This window comes from Phoca vitulina, unplaced genomic scaffold (assembly GCF_004348235.1).
Source record: "Phoca vitulina isolate PV1807 unplaced genomic scaffold, GSC_HSeal_1.0 scaffold12, whole genome shotgun sequence".
In the NCBI taxonomy this organism is placed as follows: Eukaryota; Metazoa; Chordata; class Mammalia; order Carnivora; family Phocidae; genus Phoca; species Phoca vitulina.
The window spans coordinates 43,253,991-43,274,260 of NW_022589715.1; the positions used below are offsets into that span (position 1 = coordinate 43,253,991).

General features: G+C 39.8%; 1 protein-coding gene across 36 annotated transcripts in view; it reads left to right on the forward strand.

Annotated features, from left to right (window-relative positions):
* NRXN1 (neurexin 1) overlaps positions 1-20,270 on the forward strand; it is a 1,121,375-nt gene that overhangs the window by 549,263 nt on the left and 551,842 nt on the right. For all 36 annotated transcript variants that reach the window (XM_032411088.1, XM_032411091.1, XM_032411097.1 and 33 more), the window contains 2 exons: positions 11,516-11,897; positions 13,004-13,194. In XM_032411088.1, the coding sequence (XP_032266979.1) occupies positions 11,516-11,897; positions 13,004-13,194 (573 nt within the window). The remainder of the gene's footprint in view (positions 1-11,515; positions 11,898-13,003; positions 13,195-20,270) is intronic.

Here is a 20,270-nt window from a genome sequence, read left to right on the forward strand (position 1 = left end):
AATTTTTCCAGCAACAGTGACATTTAATAAGCAGCATGTTAAATGTTTTTTCTCTCAAATGAGCAATACTTTCATGTCATGTTCTTTCCTGTAATTTAAGAAGATGTTATATATTTCAGTGTTGTGGCTTGATAAATATCTTAGGGCCTCATAAAATATTGAAGTCATTGTTTACATGCCAATTTCTGTTCAATTTCTTTGTTTTTTTTATATATTTTGGCAATGAACAGCCGCAAGTTATACTTTTTAGTGTCTAGGGAAATTGATAGATATGCTGGCATTCTGTTGGGTGAACCACTTTTGCATTAGAAGTCTGGCCATTTACCTCAGTTGGTTAAACTCTAATATTAAAGATGTCATGTTCAATCCCTGATATGTAGATTCCTCACTGAGGTGAACTGTATAAAAGTCCACCCCCCAGGGACTTAGGGAAACCGAATGAAAGAGGAATTGGTGCACCTTTGTTCTCTATGCTGAAAATAACTCCAAGCACATGACCCACTGGGATATTAACTCTTTTCTTTTTTTAGGGAACATCTCTAAAATTATTAATTATTTTGGAACAATGTACAAGAAAGTCCTTGTGAAGCGGGGAAGTGTGTCCTACATTCAGTCCTAAGGGGTTCCCATGATCAGAGATCAGTTGATTCTGTCAATGTGGAAATAGCATGTGTGGGATTTTAACTTTCGAGAGAATCATTTCTGAGTTCAAATGAACCAAACTACCAACTTCTAGCTGTCTTTACTATCTTACATTTCAATAGCCCTTAATGGCTTTCCAGAACTTTTTTCTACATGTAGGTGCAGCTTTATTTCAGAATCACCTGAAGAGCTTTAAAAGGACCAGTTCCTGGCCTGACATCAGGGAAAGTCTAGAAAGAGCCCAGGAACTGTTGTTCTTTTCATTTCGTTGTTGTTGTTTTGTTTTAGGTTTTGGGTTTTTTTTTTATTTGTTTGTTGAAAATCTCTTCAGAGGGGACTCTCATGCAGCCGGTTCATAGATTAGCATTTAGAAACCATGACTATGTTATATCATCTTGTTTTCTGAGAAAGAAAATCAACCAGAAAGCTGTTAGCATAAGCCCTTATTCAAAATTGCCGAACATGAGAAGGCTCTAAGGAACTGTGTGAACTTAGGGAAGGGAAGCAGAATTTTTGCCGGGCTTTGGCAGGAGTGTCCACTGAAGTGCAGCTAGTTTTGGTCAAGGATGGTCCTTAGAAGAGGAATGAATCGTTTTTGTAGAGTAGCATCCATCATTTGGACGATTTGAGTTTTATCAAAAGGAGTAGAAATGAGGAGTTAGTGTCAAAGGTCATGTTCAAGAGATTTTGAATACATAGCTCCCGGGGAGAAGGACATGTGAAAACTACAGGAACATTCGTCAGTCCCTAAGTGTGTCTTAAATCTCACACAGCGCAATGAAATGGACAGGACATATGCATCCTCACTTTACAGATGATGAAACTGAGGTTCAAAGGGGTTCCCCCTTGCCACTAACAACATTTCTTTGATATGCCACTGTTGTCAGAACTTAGAAGAGGACCTAGGCTTGTTTATATTGTTGTTGTTGTTGATTTGTTTTTTGACTCATGGTCCATTGCTTTATATTCATTAATATCCTAATAAGTGTATAATTCGAAGACAAGTACTTATTCCTGTAGAATATGCCGAACAGTCATTATGGACACTCAGAATCAGTCAAGCAAATGAACCTCGCAGAGAGTGAGAGAAAGAGACAAAGTAAGGGGTGTGGGGAGCACGGGAGAGGGAGGAGAGACAAGAGAGAAAGAAATGACAGAGAGGTGAGAGAGAGATTAACTAAATTAATCTTAAAATTAATTAAAGATTACATTAGAACTAGGCTTTAAAGAGAGGGTGATGCAGATGATAAAAGTATGTGGGGGAGCATTCATACAGGGCAGAATGGTTCTGATGGGGCTACACAGACTAATGTTCAGGGGACATAGTTTTGTTTTGCTTCATGCATCCATATGGTAGTTGACAGGGCTAGAGTGGCCTTTTGGGGCAAATGGGTCAATGCTCTCAACGAAGGTGTTTATTTTTCACGGACCTTCAGGCAACTGGAAAGCTTGAGAGTAAGCTGAGAGAATATTTTTTGAGCAAAATAAATCCTGTGTCAGTGTATTAGATTGCTTCAGGATGTAGAGTCGTAAGTCCTGAACTACAGTGGATGAAGAAAGGATAGAAACAAAAGTATGGTGTAACACATTTTGTTAAATTTTATTTAGAAATAATTTCAAATTTACAAAAAAAAAAAACATTCAAAAATAAATACTGTACTAGGGCACTGGGTTGCTCAGTCAGTTGAGCGACCGACTCTTGGTTTTGATTCAGGTCATGATCTCAGGGTTGTGGGATTGAGCCTCGCTTTGGGCTCCACACTAAGTGAGGAGTCTGCTTGTCCTTCTCCCCTGCCCCTACCCCCACTCATGCTCGCACTCTCTCTCTCTCAAATAAATAAATAAAATCTTCTAAAAAATTAATTAAGAAATTAAAAAAATAAAAACAGTACAAAGAACACTGATATATCTTTACGCTTGTGAACATTGTATCCCATTTCCTTTGACATTTTCACTTTCTCTCTCTTTTTTTTTTCCATAACCAGTTGAGCAAAAACTAAATACAAAATGGCTATTTACCCCTAACTACTTCAGTGTGCATTTTCTAAAAATAATGATATTCCCTACATAACAAAGAGTTACCAACTTCAGTAAATGTTGCTTGGATGCAATATATTTTATCCATTCTGTCATCCATACTCCAATTTAGTCGGTTGACCCAGTGTTGTCTTTTATAACATTTCCCTTCCAGCACAGTGTGCAGCCTGGGGTCAGACACTGCATATAGTTTTCAGGTCTCTTTAGCCTTCTTTCATCTGAAAAATTTCCATCGACTTTTTTTTTGTCTGCCATGACATTGACATTTTTGAAATCTATAAACCTCCCACCTTTTGTCACTGCAGAGTCACTCATTTTGTGTTTGATGTTTTCTCATGATTAAAGTCGGGTTTTGCATTTTGGGGTGGGATATTGCATAGGTGTCATTGTGGCCTCCTCCCAGTGTCCCATCTGAAGGCACAGGACGTCCCTGTCCTTGACCGGTGATGGGTCAACACTCTGTCCAGTTTCTCCACTGCATGAAGAGTAGCTTTTCTCCCTTGCCACTAATAAACTGTCTGTGGAGAGACGTTAAGACCATGAAAATAGCCTGTACCTCATCAGAAGTTCACCCTAGATTTAGCATCCATTGAAGATTTTCTCCTGATCCAGTCTTCCCTGCGGTAGTTACGAAATGATTATTTTCCACCTCCAATATTTCTTTTTTTCTTTTCCTTTTTTCCTTTTTTTCCTTTTATTTTCCTTTCTCCCTTCCTTTTCTCTCTCCTTTCCTTCCACTCATCCTTCCTTCTTTCCTTCCTTCATTTCTTCCTTATTGGTATGGACCCACGAGTTTCTGTTTTTCAAACAGTTTATAATTACTTTACTAAATTATTTTGGGCCAGTGTGAATCCCATGAAGTTGGTCTTTGTCATATTGTGACATGCCCCACCCCAGCACTTTCAGGGGTTTTTTTGTTTTTGTTTGTTTGTTTTTGCCCTTCCTTACTTTCTGCCGTGACAGGACATTCCAGGCCCAGCTTATACCTACCTTACCCAAGCCCTGGAATCAGCCCTTCAGTCTTCATTTAGTCATGATTGATATTATAGACCAAGATCTGGGTGGTTGGTGTGCTCAATGCTCCTCAAGTATATTTGTTTCCTGATCCTTTCAGCAGGCAAAGATAGGAAATATATTCAAGTATCTACACGTACCTGCATATATATATAAATATACACACACTGAACTGAAGAATGTTCCTCTGTGGTTTTCACCTGTCCTTGTTGCCAGCTGCTATGTGTTCACAACCTTTTGCACATGACCTTAGGTACTAACTCCTTATTTCTACTCCTTTTGATAAAACCCAAATCATCCAAACAGTGGATGCTGATCTACAAAAAAATACATGTGCACATAGACATGCATATACGCATATTTTAGAAAATACGAGTTCACAGTGGTACCTCCATCTCGACATCATTGTTTCTTCACTTCCCACATTCTGTGTTTCCATGTTCCTTCTTCTGTGGTGGGATCCTTGCTCCCAGTGATGTCAGTTACTCATGTGCTACATCCAACAATGAATCTAAAATAGTTTCAGGATTACTTGAAGTCGCCCATACTACTACAAGTAATGAATCAACTAAAAAAAAAATTCAGGATTAGTTTGTGATTCTTATTCCCCAGTGCCTAAGACTTAACAGATAAAATCAAATGCTGAGTTTATAAGTAACTGGATGATAACTTGGTTTGTTTTCTTCCTTCCTTCTCTCCCTCCCTTTTTTTTTTAAATTTTCTTCCTACCTTCCTTTCTTTTAGTGTAGTTATAGTGTTCATTTGAAATACAATTAATTTATTTCAATTTAATTTTTCCTTCCCATTCATATATACTTACACTTGGAAGTACGTACATTAGCATGCTTTTAAAATCAGTGCAACACATTTTGAATTAAGAAGTGATGAATGAACAGAGTGCGAATATGATCAGTGTAACATAGAAAATTCTAGAAATGGCCCCTAAATGAATTGCCATCTAATTTTCATAGAAAATTCAAGATATATATTTTCAATTGCATAGACTCCTATTAAGGTTCTAAGTGAACGGCTATGTTCTACCTCAGTGAATTGCCTTCTTCAACTTTCAACTTTCAGTGAATACATCATTCCTTTGTTTAATTAAATGGCCATGCATTTATCTACCACCAGCAATCATAATGTTAGGAAACAGAATTAACAGATACTTACTTAGTTTGCTTACAGATGTAGGAACAAATGAGTGACCTATTCAATGGGGAACTCCCAAGAGAATTGACTCTGTTGAGGAATCCTTCCTAAGCTACCATCACCAGTTTCTGTAGTGCTGTTCCTGAGCATGGACTAGCTCTTTGTGGCAAAGTTACTCATATCTCCTTGGCTGATTCATACTGGGACTCTGGCACCTAAGACTTCATTAGGAATTCCCAGGCCATTGATGAAGTTTGGCTTATGATCTGAAAGAAAAGGAATCGTTTTTAGAATTCCCAGCTTTGGAAGACAAATATATCCTAAGGCATTTGTTTAGCAGGTTTTTGTTCAGCATGTATTATTAAAATTATGAGTCTTGGTCCACCAACTCAGGTGTGCAAGAAATGGAACATTTCTTAATTGTCTTTATGTCAGCACAATTTAAATCAGAAAGGCCTTAGGCATTTCTTCTGGATTTACAGGATATTTAATCATAGTCATCATTGCCCCCACTCCCTACTCCCCACCTTGGATCAGGCAGAGCCTCCTTTTGACTTTTCTCTGCACTTGGTCTCACCAAAAACCCTTTTCCAAGTTTGTCCTTTGAATTTCAAGAACCGTGTTGGTCCTGTCCTAAGTGGGGACTGGGTCTTTGCCGACTCCTGCCAGGATCTGTGGGCTGTGGTCCAGGTCCAGTCTCCCTATGTGTACCTCACCGATTCTCTCTGAACCCTTGACCCTGAGCAGAGAGCAGGATGCTGGAACTCAGCACTTCTAAATCCCACCAAAATTCTCCTGATCAGTGGTAATCCTATTGTCTCTGTCAGCCCTCAATGCATTCTGTTCTCTCCTTTTCTTTTCTTTTCTTTCTTTCTTTCTTTTTTCTTTCTTTTTTTTTTTTTCCTTTCTAGAGAAACCTTGTAAACCTGGCCCTCGCAAAAGACTGGAAAAGGCATTGTTTTCCAGCAGCTTCCACTTCTTCCTGCCAAGAAAAACCCTTTGAGGCAAAATACTTGGCTAGTGTTTTAAAATTGAAGGAAAAACAAAATATATACTAGTATTTCAGTAAATTAGCTTGCCATTTACTCTTTCTCAAAATTGCCCAAGGCTTTAGAGCAGAAATTTGATTTTATCCTCTGCTCTGTAGGAGTTGATTTTTTTTTCAGTAGTAAAAACCAACATGGTCTTTCTCAGAGTTTAAAGACGAATGGGAATATAAACCAAGTAAATATTGATGATTCACCCAAATTATGCATTCACCCCCATACTCCACCTCACTTTTTTCTTTCCCCCTAGCTCCCAGCATCTTGCTGCACAGAGCTAAAGACAGTTTTATTTTCACATCAATTTACCTTTAATTGGTGAATTTTCATCAAGGTGATTCATATTTGGGGTATTATGTTTTGTGAGAGATCTCACAAAAGCCAGCAATTCATAAGAATAAAAAAGCTTTGATTTATAGAGCATGGAAAAAGTTTCCAACGTGGGCAATGCAAACTTGCCACTGAGGCTTAAATTTAGAAATGGAATTTTTTTCTAAACACTCCAGTCACCTTCACTCAAAGCCAACCATGAATCAGGAAAGCAATGGGTTTTTTAATTTTTTTTTTTTTTTGGTTTTTGTTTTTTGTGTTTTTTTAAATTGAATGTTATAGCAAGTCAGGAATCACTAAAGAGGAAAATATTTAAAGGAAAGCACTAGACACTCTTCATGCATTTCTTCCTACATTTGACCTCATCTTTAAATTAGAGTTAAATGTACTGTTAAGCCTGTGTTAAACACAGCACAGTGCATACACAGGCCATTCATTCTTGGGAATGTCTGCATCTCACCTAGGGTCATGAGACATGAAAGAAACTTAAGGGAGGGATTCCCTAGGCCTTGGACAGAAAAGGGTTCTAGAGGCTATATGGGATCCCTAAGTAGGGATTTCTTGGGTTTCAACTCATCACTTAGTCTCTCTAAAAATTCTGACCTATGTGTTTTATACGTGTGTGTATGTTAGTGTGCCTTTTGTTGAACAACATTTAGCATACGTGCAGTTACTCAAGCCAGCACGCTGGGCATCATCATCCTGTAATGGAGCTAACCTGAGTTCACTCCTTGGAGACTTACAGATGGGGACGACACCAGGTGGAGTTGTCCCACAAAGCAAACTGTATTTGCAGCAAATAAGGAGATGACGAGGAACAATTTCCAAGCCTGTGACTCCCTACACGAGGAGAGGTGTTCTTTTTTTTTAGGGTTAGGAAGAATATTCCAAAAGGAGAACTTTGTCGTCCCAGGTAAAGGCTTGCTCAGGTGTACTTAGAAAGCATACCTATACCTGCATCGTAAATTATGGTAATGAAGCTTGTGCTCGTCTCTGGGCGGAGACTGTAACATTATAATGAAGCAGGGGTAACTGTTGGACAAGGGAAGGGGCTCTGGGTAGGCTCCAGAATCGGTATAAACTGGATAGCGTCTTGGGCCTTTATCTCAGGTAAGGAATGCAGGGTCTTGCTTACTTTTGAAACAGCACTGCAAGTTTTTACCACTGATTTATTGTCTCTGATATGGTTAGGTTATTTCCAGGCCTGGTAGAGACCATTAGTTTTTGCATTCCTTTTTTTTACCCTTGATATCCTTAACTATGGACGCTTTTGCATTTCTTTGAAATTCTTACACCTCCTAGGAATTTCTGCTGAGAGTGTGTTTGGACAAATAGAGCTAAAACGACTTCTCTCTAGTGTCATGAAAACTGTGTCTCATTTTTCTTTTGCTGGGGACCCCCTAACTCTTTCCACTTACAATTTCCCTCCTCTCCATCATCTATACATTATTGATAAATCCTGCAGATTATATCTGCAAAATTATCTCATTTCATGTCTTTTTTTTTCCATTTCTGCTATAACTATCCTACTTCAAATTGTCTCCAATTTACTATACATACATCAGAGAGATTGAGACACACACACACACACACACACACTCTCTCTCTCTCTCTTTTTTTCTCTTTCTCTCTCTGATTTGTGGCTTTTGCCTGCCTAAAACCCTCTGGTGCCAACGAATGTAATCAGGAGGTGCTGTGCGTGATTATCTGGCCCGTGACTTTCCTTCCCATTTCCCATGAGCCACTAATTTCACTTATCCTGAGTCTCCAGCCACACTGTCTAGCTTTTTTTCACCCCAGCCTGTGTTCATCTGTTTCCCCTTCCTGGAATCCACCTCCCCATTTTGCTTCTCCAGTTCTCAGCATGTCTTTCTCTTTTTAATCCTTCAAATTTAACTTAAATATTAACTCAGGCCCCCCATTCCATACTTACTGACACAACTCCCTGATTATCAAATTCATTGCAAGTTTTTTTTTAAATTTTGCATTATATATTTTATTATTTCCTTACCTCTTTTTGTATGCCTTTCCCCAATAATCCATGAGTTTTATGAATACAGGAGCCAAGTCTGCTCCTCGCTATACTATTTCTTCATTACCTAACAACACCTGACACACATACATATACACACCACACACTCAATAACTTTAAGTGAATTAACAAGTTGATGTAGGGCTGGGGGTTATTTTGTTCTGCAGCCGAAATTTAGCCCGACTCTGAGCAAGACTAAACATACAATAGGTGATAGTGTTATCTGCTTGGGTATAAAGATTTGATTTACATGGTAAGATTTCTGTGCAGACACACTGTTTCTCGTTGGAGATTATTGTCAATCTGGGATACCCATACCCTTTGATCAGAGGTATTTTGCTAACTTGAGATTCTCTTTTCACTCCATCTCTGGAGAAGACACTACATTTTTAAATGCTTAGAAGCTTAAAAAAATCTCCTTTAATGTCCTTTATTTTTTCATAATCAATATATGTGTCTAATAGTAGAGGTGGCTACAATTACTGCCAGGGGATTAAACTCTGGAGTAAATTCTGAGGGGAAAAAAAGAATGTTTAGAAGGCAGCAGTTAATATCTTCCTAGTCAGTGGATAATGGCTTTTACGTGCTAATTCTCCCTCGCGAGCAAGCATATCTGCCATTACTGTCAATGTGATTTATATGTGCTTATTAAAGAAAGAATAGACTCTTGAACATGGGCCATAATGATTTTTCTTGTAACTGGGCCATGGTTGTTCCCAAACTGTTTTACTACCTTTTTATTATTTATGCTCTGCATACATATTCTATTCCTTTGAGAAAAGAAAACAGACATCACTTGTTATTTTTATCACTGAACTTGTCGGTCCTGCTAAACAAAACGTGCTTCCCTATTTCAGAGCTATCAAGAACTTGACAGTTGGAGATAATATTTAATTTTAAGTATTTGAAATTTAGGGGGGCTGGGCTGGGGGTGGCATTTCCTTACTATCTGTTGGTTCACTAATGGAGCTTCTAAGAAAAAAAAAAAAGTTTCAGGCTTGGAGGTGGGTTCATTGAGTTAAGGCTCAGATTTTAATATAATGAAAAAGATAAAAAACACAAGGAAGTATAAAAGCCCAAGTGATTTTTTCAGTTTTTTATATTCTTCCTTTTATATAGCTTATTAATTCAATGTTTCTGGTGTGATATTTGAAAATTCTTAAAGGCTCCTTGTATTTGCTAACAACGAGGTAATTCCACACAGAATAGTATTGAGGTCATTGAACAAAAGAACTGAAGAAGGAGAGAAAAATGTCATACAAGAAACCAGAAATGCTAGGGATTTAATAATATTTTTACATCAGACAGACAAGAAGGCATCGTGGGGAGGAAGGAGGAGGAGAGATAATTATTTACGGTCATATTTTTTGTATTAAAAAAAAATTTGCAGAGACAGAATCAGAAAAAAAAAAAAACTAATAGCTGAAAAGAGAACATGTCAAGGGATGGCAGGAATGCTGTTACCAGGATCAAGGACTAGTAAAGAGGTGTGGAAATTAAGCAGAATTAAGTACAGCTCAGGGGAAAGTTTTTTACACCAATGAGTTTATAAGCATCAAAATCAATTATGTATGTAGACAGTTTTTCTTGCACGAGAAAAAGTAGACCTTTTATGTTTCACTTACTAGCATTTCCTCAAAATGCCATCTAATATTTTACTGTCTTGACTAAGGAAATGGAAATCTGTCATACTGGTCGAAGGATGCCCACGGAGATGGTTGTTCGATCTTCATTACACCTGGGAAGGTTCAGTGCGTTTTCTCAGGGGCTGATCCTGGGATTGGCTCTAATTAATATTTTCATTAATATTATGGATGATGGGATAGGGCAAGCTTGATAAATTTTCCAATTATGCCAAATTGAGTAGTGAAGCTAGCACCTGGAAGAACGTGATTGTAATTTAAATGACCTTTTTGAGTTTCAGAAGAAAGCAAATGACAGTTTAATTAGACAAGAGCAAGATGCTGGGAGCGAATCACTAGCAATGATAAGAGTGCTTTCTGTTGTACACTGAGAAACAGCTTCATATCTTTGTATATTTTACCTTCAACAGTATAGGTAGGTTACAATAATCACCTTAGAGGTAAAGGTGGGATTAGGTTGGGCTTTCCTGGGTTGACAGAGTAATTTGGTGGGATGCAGAGGCATGGGGACTGAGTTGAAAAGTCAATCAATAAACAAATCTGCAACCAAACTTCCTACGAGGGTGTTTAAAAAAATTGTGCCTTATGGTAATGTGAGTTAATTTTACTCATATTTCAAAATTGGGCATGCCTTGATATAGTAGAGGGGACCCACTTTAGGTATCCAAAATGTAAGTGCAAGGAAAATGGCCTGGGTCCAGAAGAGATCAACAGAAACTCTGCATTGGCTGGGAGTCTTCTAGCAAAGACTCTGGGAATTGTTTAGCTCAGAAAAGGGAAGATGAAAAGTGCATATTTAACTTCGGACACATTTTCATGGTTCATTGTTGGAAGAATAGTGATGAGCCCTTCATTTTATCTATTGAGTATAGGAAAATATACAATCATTTTTTTTTTTTTTCTTGAAGAGCATTTCTTTATAAAGAAAAGCACATCCAGGGCACCTCGGTGGCTCAGATGGTTAAGCATCTGCCTTCAGCTCAGGTCATGATCCCAGGGTTCTGGGATCGAGCCCCACATCAGGCTCCCTGCTCAGTGGGAAGGCTGCTTCTCCATCTACCTCTCCCCCTGCTCATGCTCTCTCTCTCTCTCTCTCTCTCTCTCTGTGTGTGTGTGTGTATCTCTGTGTCTCAAATGAATAAATAAAATCTTAAAAAAAATACATCCTTACCAAGCTGAGATGTATCACTTTCTAATAGAATGATTTAGGACAATCATTGCCCTTAATTCCTCCCTCTCTTTTCTTTCCTCCCCCCCTTCTTTCTTCTTTCCCTTCCCTCCTTTTTCTTTTCCTTTCTCTCCCTCCCTCTTTCCCTTCCTTCCTCTCTTTTTTCTCTATTTCTTGCTTCCTTTGTTTCTTCTACTTTAAAAATTCTGTAACTTTGCCTACCGAAGGTGGTTTTTGTTAAGGCTATAATTTGGACAGAGATTAAAACCTGACCTAAGAAAGTTTCACTAAGTATCCAGCCTGTAATATCATTGCCATATTTTTACTATATGTAACTGAATGTCAAAGGGTATTTGAATCCTTGTGTTTTAAAATGTGATATTGTCATGGAAGTCTAAAGTTGGGCGTTTCTTTCAGATACAAAAAAATGATAATAATACATTATCTTGCCTTTCAGGGCAAATGGCAGGCGATCACACAAGGCTGGAGTTTCATAACATAGAGACTGGCATCATCACGGAACGCCGGTATCTGTCTTCTGTCCCCTCCAACTTCATTGGGCACCTGCAGAGCCTGACATTTAACGGAATGGCATACATTGACTTGTGTAAAAATGGTGACATAGATTACTGCGAGCTCAATGCCAGATTTGGCTTCAGGAACATCATAGCAGACCCTGTCACCTTCAAGACCAAATCGAGCTATGTTGCCTTAGCTACCCTGCAAGCCTACACTTCTATGCATCTTTTTTTCCAGTTCAAGACAACATCCCTAGATGGACTAATTCTATATAATAGTGGGGATGGAAATGACTTTATTGTGGTTGAATTAGTTAAAGGGTGAGTATATGTCAGTTCAATGACAAATAAATAAAAATTTGCAAAATGGACTTCGATACCCAAAAATAGACATTAAACAGATGTGTTGACTTCTAAGGTAGTGGGCAGGGGTGTGGGGGAATGGCTTAAATAATCTATTTGCTCAGATCACGTCTTGTCTTATGAAGATATCTTAAAAGTTAATAGGAAATCAGTAGAGTCTTCTATACCTACATTTTCATATACAGGGTACAAATAATACCAAGTTATAATAATGATAAGCCTTCCATGAATCGTACACTTCAAATGTGGGTTTCCTTACTATGCACACTATAATTCTACAAAAGAGTTTCTACAAATGTATAGAAATGCATGCTAATTACCTAATGTTAAGTAATCAGATTACTTCCACAAAATCCCATTAACTCAAACTTAATTCTGTGTCAGAATTCCTTGAAGAATTTAGAAGGAAAGATTTTTTGTAAAATTTCATTGAAACAGTGAGGAAAATGTGATGTCTTTTCATTGATTTGGGTACTCATTCATTCAATCAGCCAATATCATAGCATAGCTGCAGTGGGCTAGAGAACGTACCAGGCACTAAAACAGGTGAACACATAAATATAACAGAAAAGCCTTATGAAAAGTTGCCTCAGATGATCATGTGCAAAGGTTCAGGAGAGTCTTTAGGGAAATGAGGAAAATGTATGAGGCGGGGAGTGGGTATCAGAGCTGAGTCTTGAAGGCTGAGAGCACATTTCCAATATAAGAAACAGGCATTCAAGACAAAAGGAGAGCAGGTACAAGAAACTGGCAAAAGATGAAGGGTGTGGTGGAAATAGGGAATGAGTAGTGAAAGGTGACCTTCCAATGTCATAAAGTGGGTTGTAGGCCATGATGTTAAAAATAATTTTCACTATTTACTGTAATGCAGACAATGAGAAATCCTCCTGGATGAAACCGTATTGTTTCTTTCTTGTTAACCGGGCCTCTGTACAACTCACTCTCCGACTTCTAGCAAGGACTGAACCACACGAAAAAAAGATCTCCATTTGTAATATCTTGTTGGACTCCCATCAAAAATTCAAAAAGTGATGGCACTTTCTCCACCTTTGCTTTCTTCCCAGGTACTTACATTACGTGTTTGATTTGGGAAATGGTGCTAACCTCATCAAAGGGAGCTCAAATAAACCTCTCAATGACAATCAGTGGCACAATGTGATGATATCAAGGGACACCAGCAATCTCCACACTGTCAAGATCGACACGAAAATCACAACACAAATCACCGCGGGAGCCAGGAACTTGGACCTCAAAAGTAAGTGCACGCTGCATCAGAATAACAGGCACCAACACACATGGGCTCCACTCACATGGCAGATCCTTTGTCTTGGAGCATGTGTATATACCGTGTGCAAAGACTGACCAGAACTTCATTTCCAACACATGATTAATAATACAACACACAAGCCTCTCTTCCCCTTTAATGTGGCAGAAACATATGTATTTTTAATAGCTCAAAAAATGCAACCTCCTAGAATGCACGCATGATTAAAATTTAAAGAGAAAACATGTTCTTAGTCTTGATAGTATAAAGACGAGTAAGTTGTTTGCAAGTTTCTTTAGTTCCTACAGTTTTTAATCGATTTGGGGTCAAGATAACTAGATACCTAAGGAGTTTCTTCTAGAGCTTACTAGTTTTTTTTTCCTTAGTGAGGTTTTCCGGATCCTTACAGAGCCTCTGACCAATAGGGGTCTGAGCCTGGCCTATAACCTTTTGTCTCCAGCAGTGAATTCGCCGCACCCCCAACACACACACACACACACACACACACACACACACACACACACACACACACATGTTGTAATGCTTCCATCACCAGCTGCTAAGAAAGTTTAACAGACTTTTTCCTTCCCTATTGATTTCTCAAGTGAGCAAGACAAATGCTTAGAAAACATGTCAATAATGGGAGAAAATAACAGAAGTTTCTATTTGAATGGGCCTTTGTGATTGACTAAGAACATATCCATATATCCCATCTCATTTAACATGGCAATAAGCATTGGACGAGGTTTTATCAGCATTTTATTACGAATGGAGGAAATCTGAGCTTTGAGTGGTTTGCCCAGGAATAAAACACCTGCCACAGTGAATACGAGCTCCCCCCGCCCCCGTTCTGACGCAGGCCCCCCTCCGTTGCTTCTCTATCCTGATGCATCCCAGTGCCCTGAGGGGATCATTGTGCTCACATTTTTGCTTGATAAGAGCTGTTGATTTATATTGATGGGATCTTTTCCTTTGATTCAAAAGGTAAATGCATGGGGAAGTTAGAGAAATGGAAAGAGAAAATCCAACAGAACTCTTTCTAGAGAAAAATGCTCTTTCTAAATCAGGTGAAAGAAGAAAGAAAAGTGTTTCACGTCCTGTAACTGCAGAATATATTTACAATCCCGGGACTATATGTGTCCAACACCTAAAATGTGTGATAATGCCTGTCTTCCTTCTTTCAGAGTGGGCCTCTTGTTAACTTCAAAGCGATCCTGTTTGTGTCCACACAGCTAATAGCTTAGCTCAGGAGGGAAAATGAAATTCAAAGGAAATGCTGTTTAACAGGCGAAAACTCTTTCTCTTTCTTCTCCCTGACTGAAATGAATGGAGTGCATTTTCCGTATTTTCCTATTTTGTGAGTACCCCTGTTTTGCACAGGGGGTTCAGGTGGTAATTGTCAAGGGAAAGGGAGAGATTGTAACAAACATTCGGTGTCCTGGCCATGCCAGCCACCAAAGCTAAAGCAAGGTGGTGTCCTGTTTGTGGAGGGGGAGACCTCAGTAAGCCTAAATGAGTGTCCCTGGACACTGGACACTGTGTGGGACACTGAAGTGGCTGGGAAAGAAGCAGTTCCTGGTTGGTGGAAGTACGTGACCTGCACAAACCTACATTCACAGTGAGGGTATAGCGAAGTAGTGCAAGGCACTGGGTTCTATCTCATTGGACAATTAGGACACTGTCTCCTGAGGTAAATATTTGCTTATTGTTCAATTAAAAAATAGAAGTGAGGGTAATAGGAGGTCATGGTATAGCTTTCTTTCTGGTGGTGGAGGGGACTTTTACCAATCTACATCACCCTCAGAGCTGATTTTTTTTATTAAAACATTGAGTATTTCATGATTTCGAGTGTAAAAAGGCTTTATCCATGATGCAAAAACTAAAACTATGAGTTAAAAATTGCATTTTATGTAATATTAAGATACTAAGCAGTGACTTCTGACTGAGTGCATCTGTATTAAAAAAAAAAAAAAAACAAACCACTATTTAAATTTGAAGTGAATTTCCCAGGGGAATAGAGATTCTATACTAATGACTATCCCCCTGTACCTCGTAAAGTTCCTATGTGTTTACAAATTTATCAGACTATGCCAAAAGGTGGAAGCAAGTTCCTAAAATTAAAACTTAAAAATTAAAAGCCAAAGCCGTGGGCTTATAAATTAAATGTGTGATCCAATGGCAACGATCACCCCAAAGAAGCACACTTGCCGTGTGTGCCACCGACTAGAAGGAGCTTAAGAAGAGAGCATGGTCATGTGGCAACACATCACCTAGCTTCCATCATTACCAACTTTTGGTGTGTGTGGTGAGAGGCATTGGCCAGATAAGGAGTATTTACTCTGTGCAAAGAGTGGAGAGTGCATTTCTTTAAAAATATATATATATATTTGAGAGAGAGAGTGCACAAGAGCAGGAGGGTCAGAGGAAGAAGCAGACTCCCTGCTGAGCAGGGAGCCCAATGCAGGACTGATCCTGGGACAGGAAGGCTTAACCAACTGAGCCACCCAGGCTCCCTGGAGAGTGCATGTTTGAAAAGGAAGAAAGAGTTCCTGTCATGAGAAGCTTTCCGTCCCATGGAGCAGATTGACTTGGGGCATTTGCCAGACAGAGAAGAACCGGACTCCCTGGAGCCACATCAGGGCATTTAAACGAATCTGGTGGCATCAGGAAGAGTTTTATTTATTTATTTATTTATTTTAAAGATTTTATTGACAGAGAGAGACACAGGGAGAGAGGGAACACAAGCAGGGAGAGTGGGAGAGGGAGAAGCAGGCCCCCCGCTGAGCAGGGAACCTGATGCAGGGCTCGATCCCAGGACCCTGGGATCATGACCTGAGCTGAAGGCAGACGCTTAACAACTGAGCTACCCAGGCACCCCCAGGAAGAGTTTTAGAGGAAGGTATGTTTAAGGGATTTCAGAAGGATGAGTAAAACAACTAGGCATTTTCTCCTTCCCACCTGGATGCCCACTGGAATTAGGGAGGGCTAATTGGTGTAGGAGAGCATCTACAGGAACTCTTCACTTTGAATTGAACAGCATTGTTTTCTTAGCATGCTAGTCATGTAGAATTCAGACACTCTAAATGTGGGAAAAATGAAAGGTGACCTATTTTGGTTGATGGTTTTATTTCATGTATATTTTGCCCTGAAAGAATTAAAGGAAAATTATCCTATTTACTTTACACTCTACTCAAAGTCTCTGCCACAAAGTTCTTCTCAAAGTGAGGTCAGCCAACTTTACCACTTCAGAGTCATGTGGTGGGGTTGATGAAATGCAAGTTTCTGAATCCTACCTCAGACAGACTGAAGCAGTAATCATTTGACAGTAATGTGCTGGAAATGGCAGGTGTCTGTATTTCTGAAGAGTACTCAGTAATCTAGATGCCATTTGTGTTTCAGAACCCTGAAAGGATGCAGTGTCCATGTTGAAGCAAAATTTAAGTTACTTTTGAATTTAGTACAAATCCTGGTTTTACTTTTATTTTAGAATTTTATTTTTGTTTTGTTTTTTGTTTTATCAGGCCTGGGTCAAGAGACATTGGTTGCTTCAGGATTATTATTTTTTTAATTCCTCATGTTACCATACCGTAAAAAGACACTAGAGGGCAGCATCAGGCCACAAAACCTGCCTTACAAGCCTGAGGTTGTGGGGGAACCTCAACAGGCTCTCCTTGTGCTGAAGCAGAATTTCTTTGTTTTCAGCCAGCGAATAATGTTTTGGATCTTTATAATAAGGCATGCTTTTATCTGCATCTCTATGTAATTATATAGACAGGAATTGTAGAAATTTGCAAGCTAGGGACCATTTATCCCATTCCCCACCTTGACTCCGCTGGAGATGGTCAGAAACGGGCAGGAGTCTAACGATCTTTCTCAGAGAAGAGGAATTCCATGCAGGTGACCTTGTTCAAATTACCTTTCATGACACTGCCGAGTTCTCAGGGGGTTCTGTGTCTCTCCCTGCTGATACAGTTTTGCTTTCATCTTTATTTCCCAGCTGTTTGTGTTCTATTCCCTCTGGCTATTATGTACAAGCTGCAACATGTAATGAAAAGAGCAGCATAAATTTGCTCTCTGCAATGATTTCCTAGCACAGCTGCACATTCATTGTGGGACTTCTGAGTCCTGCCCCCTTTAGAGAGATAAAGGGCTCGTGTAATTCCTCCTTATGTTCCTTCTCTTGTTCCTGTATTTGGCACATTTGTATGTTTGTATACGTATGTGTATGAGAAGGAGCTAATATTTATTGACATTCTACTAAATACTAAGTAGATTTAAATGAGGTTATTTTAATTCATCCTTACAGTTACCCAGGGATTTCAATTAAGGTCAGTCTTGCTCATACATTAATCTAATAAAAGAACAAAGATAGGCAGAAAGGACTGTCGTGGGCCCCCATCTTCCATGGGCACCCTTCTTTAGGGTATTAAGTTCATCCTTTAGCAAACTGAGGATAATGTACATGATGGGGAAAAAAAAAAAAATAGATTTGAGTGCAGAGAATACAGTGCCCTCAGGTGGCCACTTAGCAAACTACTTGCAAGTGACTAATCCCCGTCTCGGCCACAACTAGGTCAACCCAGGCCGAGTGTTGCCCTTGGTTCTCCCACTCCCACCCCAATTCCTTACCCCCGAGGGCTTTGAGGAAGCTCTCCTTCAGTCTTCCTATCTTGTCTCTTCTCTCCTTTTGACCATTATCTGCTTTTTAACCTTCTTAATATTCCTCCTTAAATCACTTTGAAAATAGCCATCCGCTATTGTTTATCCTGCTACCAAGCCACTAAAAGTTTCCATAATCAGAGACAGGCAACCAGAACTGTCTTTTCAAATATATTCATTCTCTCAGCAAAACTGAAGATGAATACTATTCACGTTTTTTTAATCTTGATCATACACCCGTCTCTCTGGCTCAGCTACCCACCCTCTTGCAATCCTGACTATAACACCTATGCCCACCCTCTCTACCCTTTAATGTTGCCATTTGACAAATCATTGCTGCCGTTCTTCCATGATTCAGATTTTATTCCTATGTCCCGATCATTTTTCAATATGCCCGAGCTGTGTATTTTCGGCGCATATGCCTTTCCCAGATAATTTACTGAAAAAGAAACTTTTGGAGAAGAGTCTAACTTTGAGCATAGCCTTTTAAAGCGGGAGATAGCATTGAAACTGGAGGCAAGCGTCTGTTGTCCTGTTGGTTAAGCTGTCTTTATGAGTTTTTTTTTTTTTTTTTTTAGTTTGTGAGGAGCTGAGATTTATTCACATTACTTTAGTTAATGGGAGATTGTTTTAAGGATCCATTAGGAAGAGAGACAAGAGATTGCCATCCTGGGATCTCAAGAGCAACCCTCCTAGGTGTTCCCTTGGACACAGATATGCACTGCTCCCTAATTCCAAGTTCTACCGCCAATCCCAGCTCAACTGTGTCTACTCCCACTTAGAGATAATTTCTCTCTGCCCCCTGGCTTCTCCTACTCTTGGCTGCTGCCTCATGGCTTCAAACTCTTGCTTTTGTGCCCGTGCATTAGCACATTGTCTCCTCCTCTCTCCATCTCACTTTCAAATTCCCCCAAAGACATGATCTCCTACAGTGAATGGACCCTTCTAGAACGTTAAGTTCATGGGCTTTTGCCCTGCTGTTTTGGGGTAGGCTCCCTTCCTCAGGCCGAGTAGCTGTACACACAGAACTAGATTTGCATTGGCATAAAACCTGAACTTGAAACATGATCCCTGGGAAGGAGACCATGGGTTGGAAGACTCTGTGAGCTTCTTAGAAGGGAGTGGGGTGATTTGCTTATTCAGAAGGGCCCTGAGTGTCATGCCAGAGGTGAGGAGGAGGGAATGAAGGGGTTTCAAGCAAGAGGGTAGAGTTCATGGTGCAATCTACAGTCATTCCTTCAGCTTCACTGCAGAGGATGGGGGCAAGCTGGGGGAAAGAGACCACTTTGCAGGCAATCGGCACAGTACAGAACAGAGACAATCAGGCTCTGAGTATGTAAAAGTAAGACATCTGTTTGTTTCCCACACAAGAATTGAAAGACAATTAGAGATATGAAACTATTGTTTCTCTCCTGGTATCTCCCCTGGATTCCCAGGCTTTGCAGAAATCAGTCTTAATCTGGTCTCTTTACTGCAAGGCCTTTGTCAGCGTGTTCAAATCTCACTGTCACCCCCACTCCCAATGAGACCTCTCCTCCCCGTGCCCAGTTGTCTTGGACCTGCCGTCTGACCTTGGGCATGCAAGTTCCTCCTTCTGCTTCCCTATAACCCTTGGACCAACTTACCCGAGTGAACAGACTTTAAGTTCTTTATTCCTGGTCAACGATTCTGCTTTCTTTTGTATTCCTCCACTCATTGTACTTGTTTTGGAGTCTCTTCAACACTGGGCATAGGTTTTCTATGTTTAAACTTTTCTACGCCCTCTAGGTTTTCTATGTTTAAACTTTTCTACACCCTCTAAACTTATTATTTGAAGTTTACCTTCCCACCATTAGGATCATAGGAGCTTAGAGCTCAAAGTAATCTTAGGGACAAACTGGTCTGAGTTATTTCTTTTACAGAAGAGGCCAATGTGCTCAGGGGAGACGGGCCAGCATCACCGTACAGATAACTAGTGTTTCTAGATCTGGTCTTCTAATTCCCAGTTGAACACTTTTTACAATAGGCCAGGGAAGACAAGTTTTATTGCTCATAGCAACTCAGTTGGCTGCAAGCGAAAGCCTGGAGCAACATGCTGAAAAGAAATCTGAGAACTTCTGTGGGCTTACTGGAGAAGACTCTTCATGTGGTCGGCCTAGGCTCAAGATGGAGACTGGTGGTGTGTTGGCTTTTTATTTCTGGTGCAACTTTAAAGACGTCAACCCTTCCAATTTGCAGTTGCTTTAGGGCAAGTGATACAGGTGCTCAAAGCCCCGATGCTGGTTTCTGCTCACCCTTGACATTGGCTGAGCTCTGACATCTCAGGCCTTGGCTTGTGTGCTTGGAATAGCAGAGAGGAGGTCATGTTCCAGGAGAAATAGCCTTCCCCGGTCCTCCCACAGCAACGTGTGGGGTCCTGGAAATCTGAA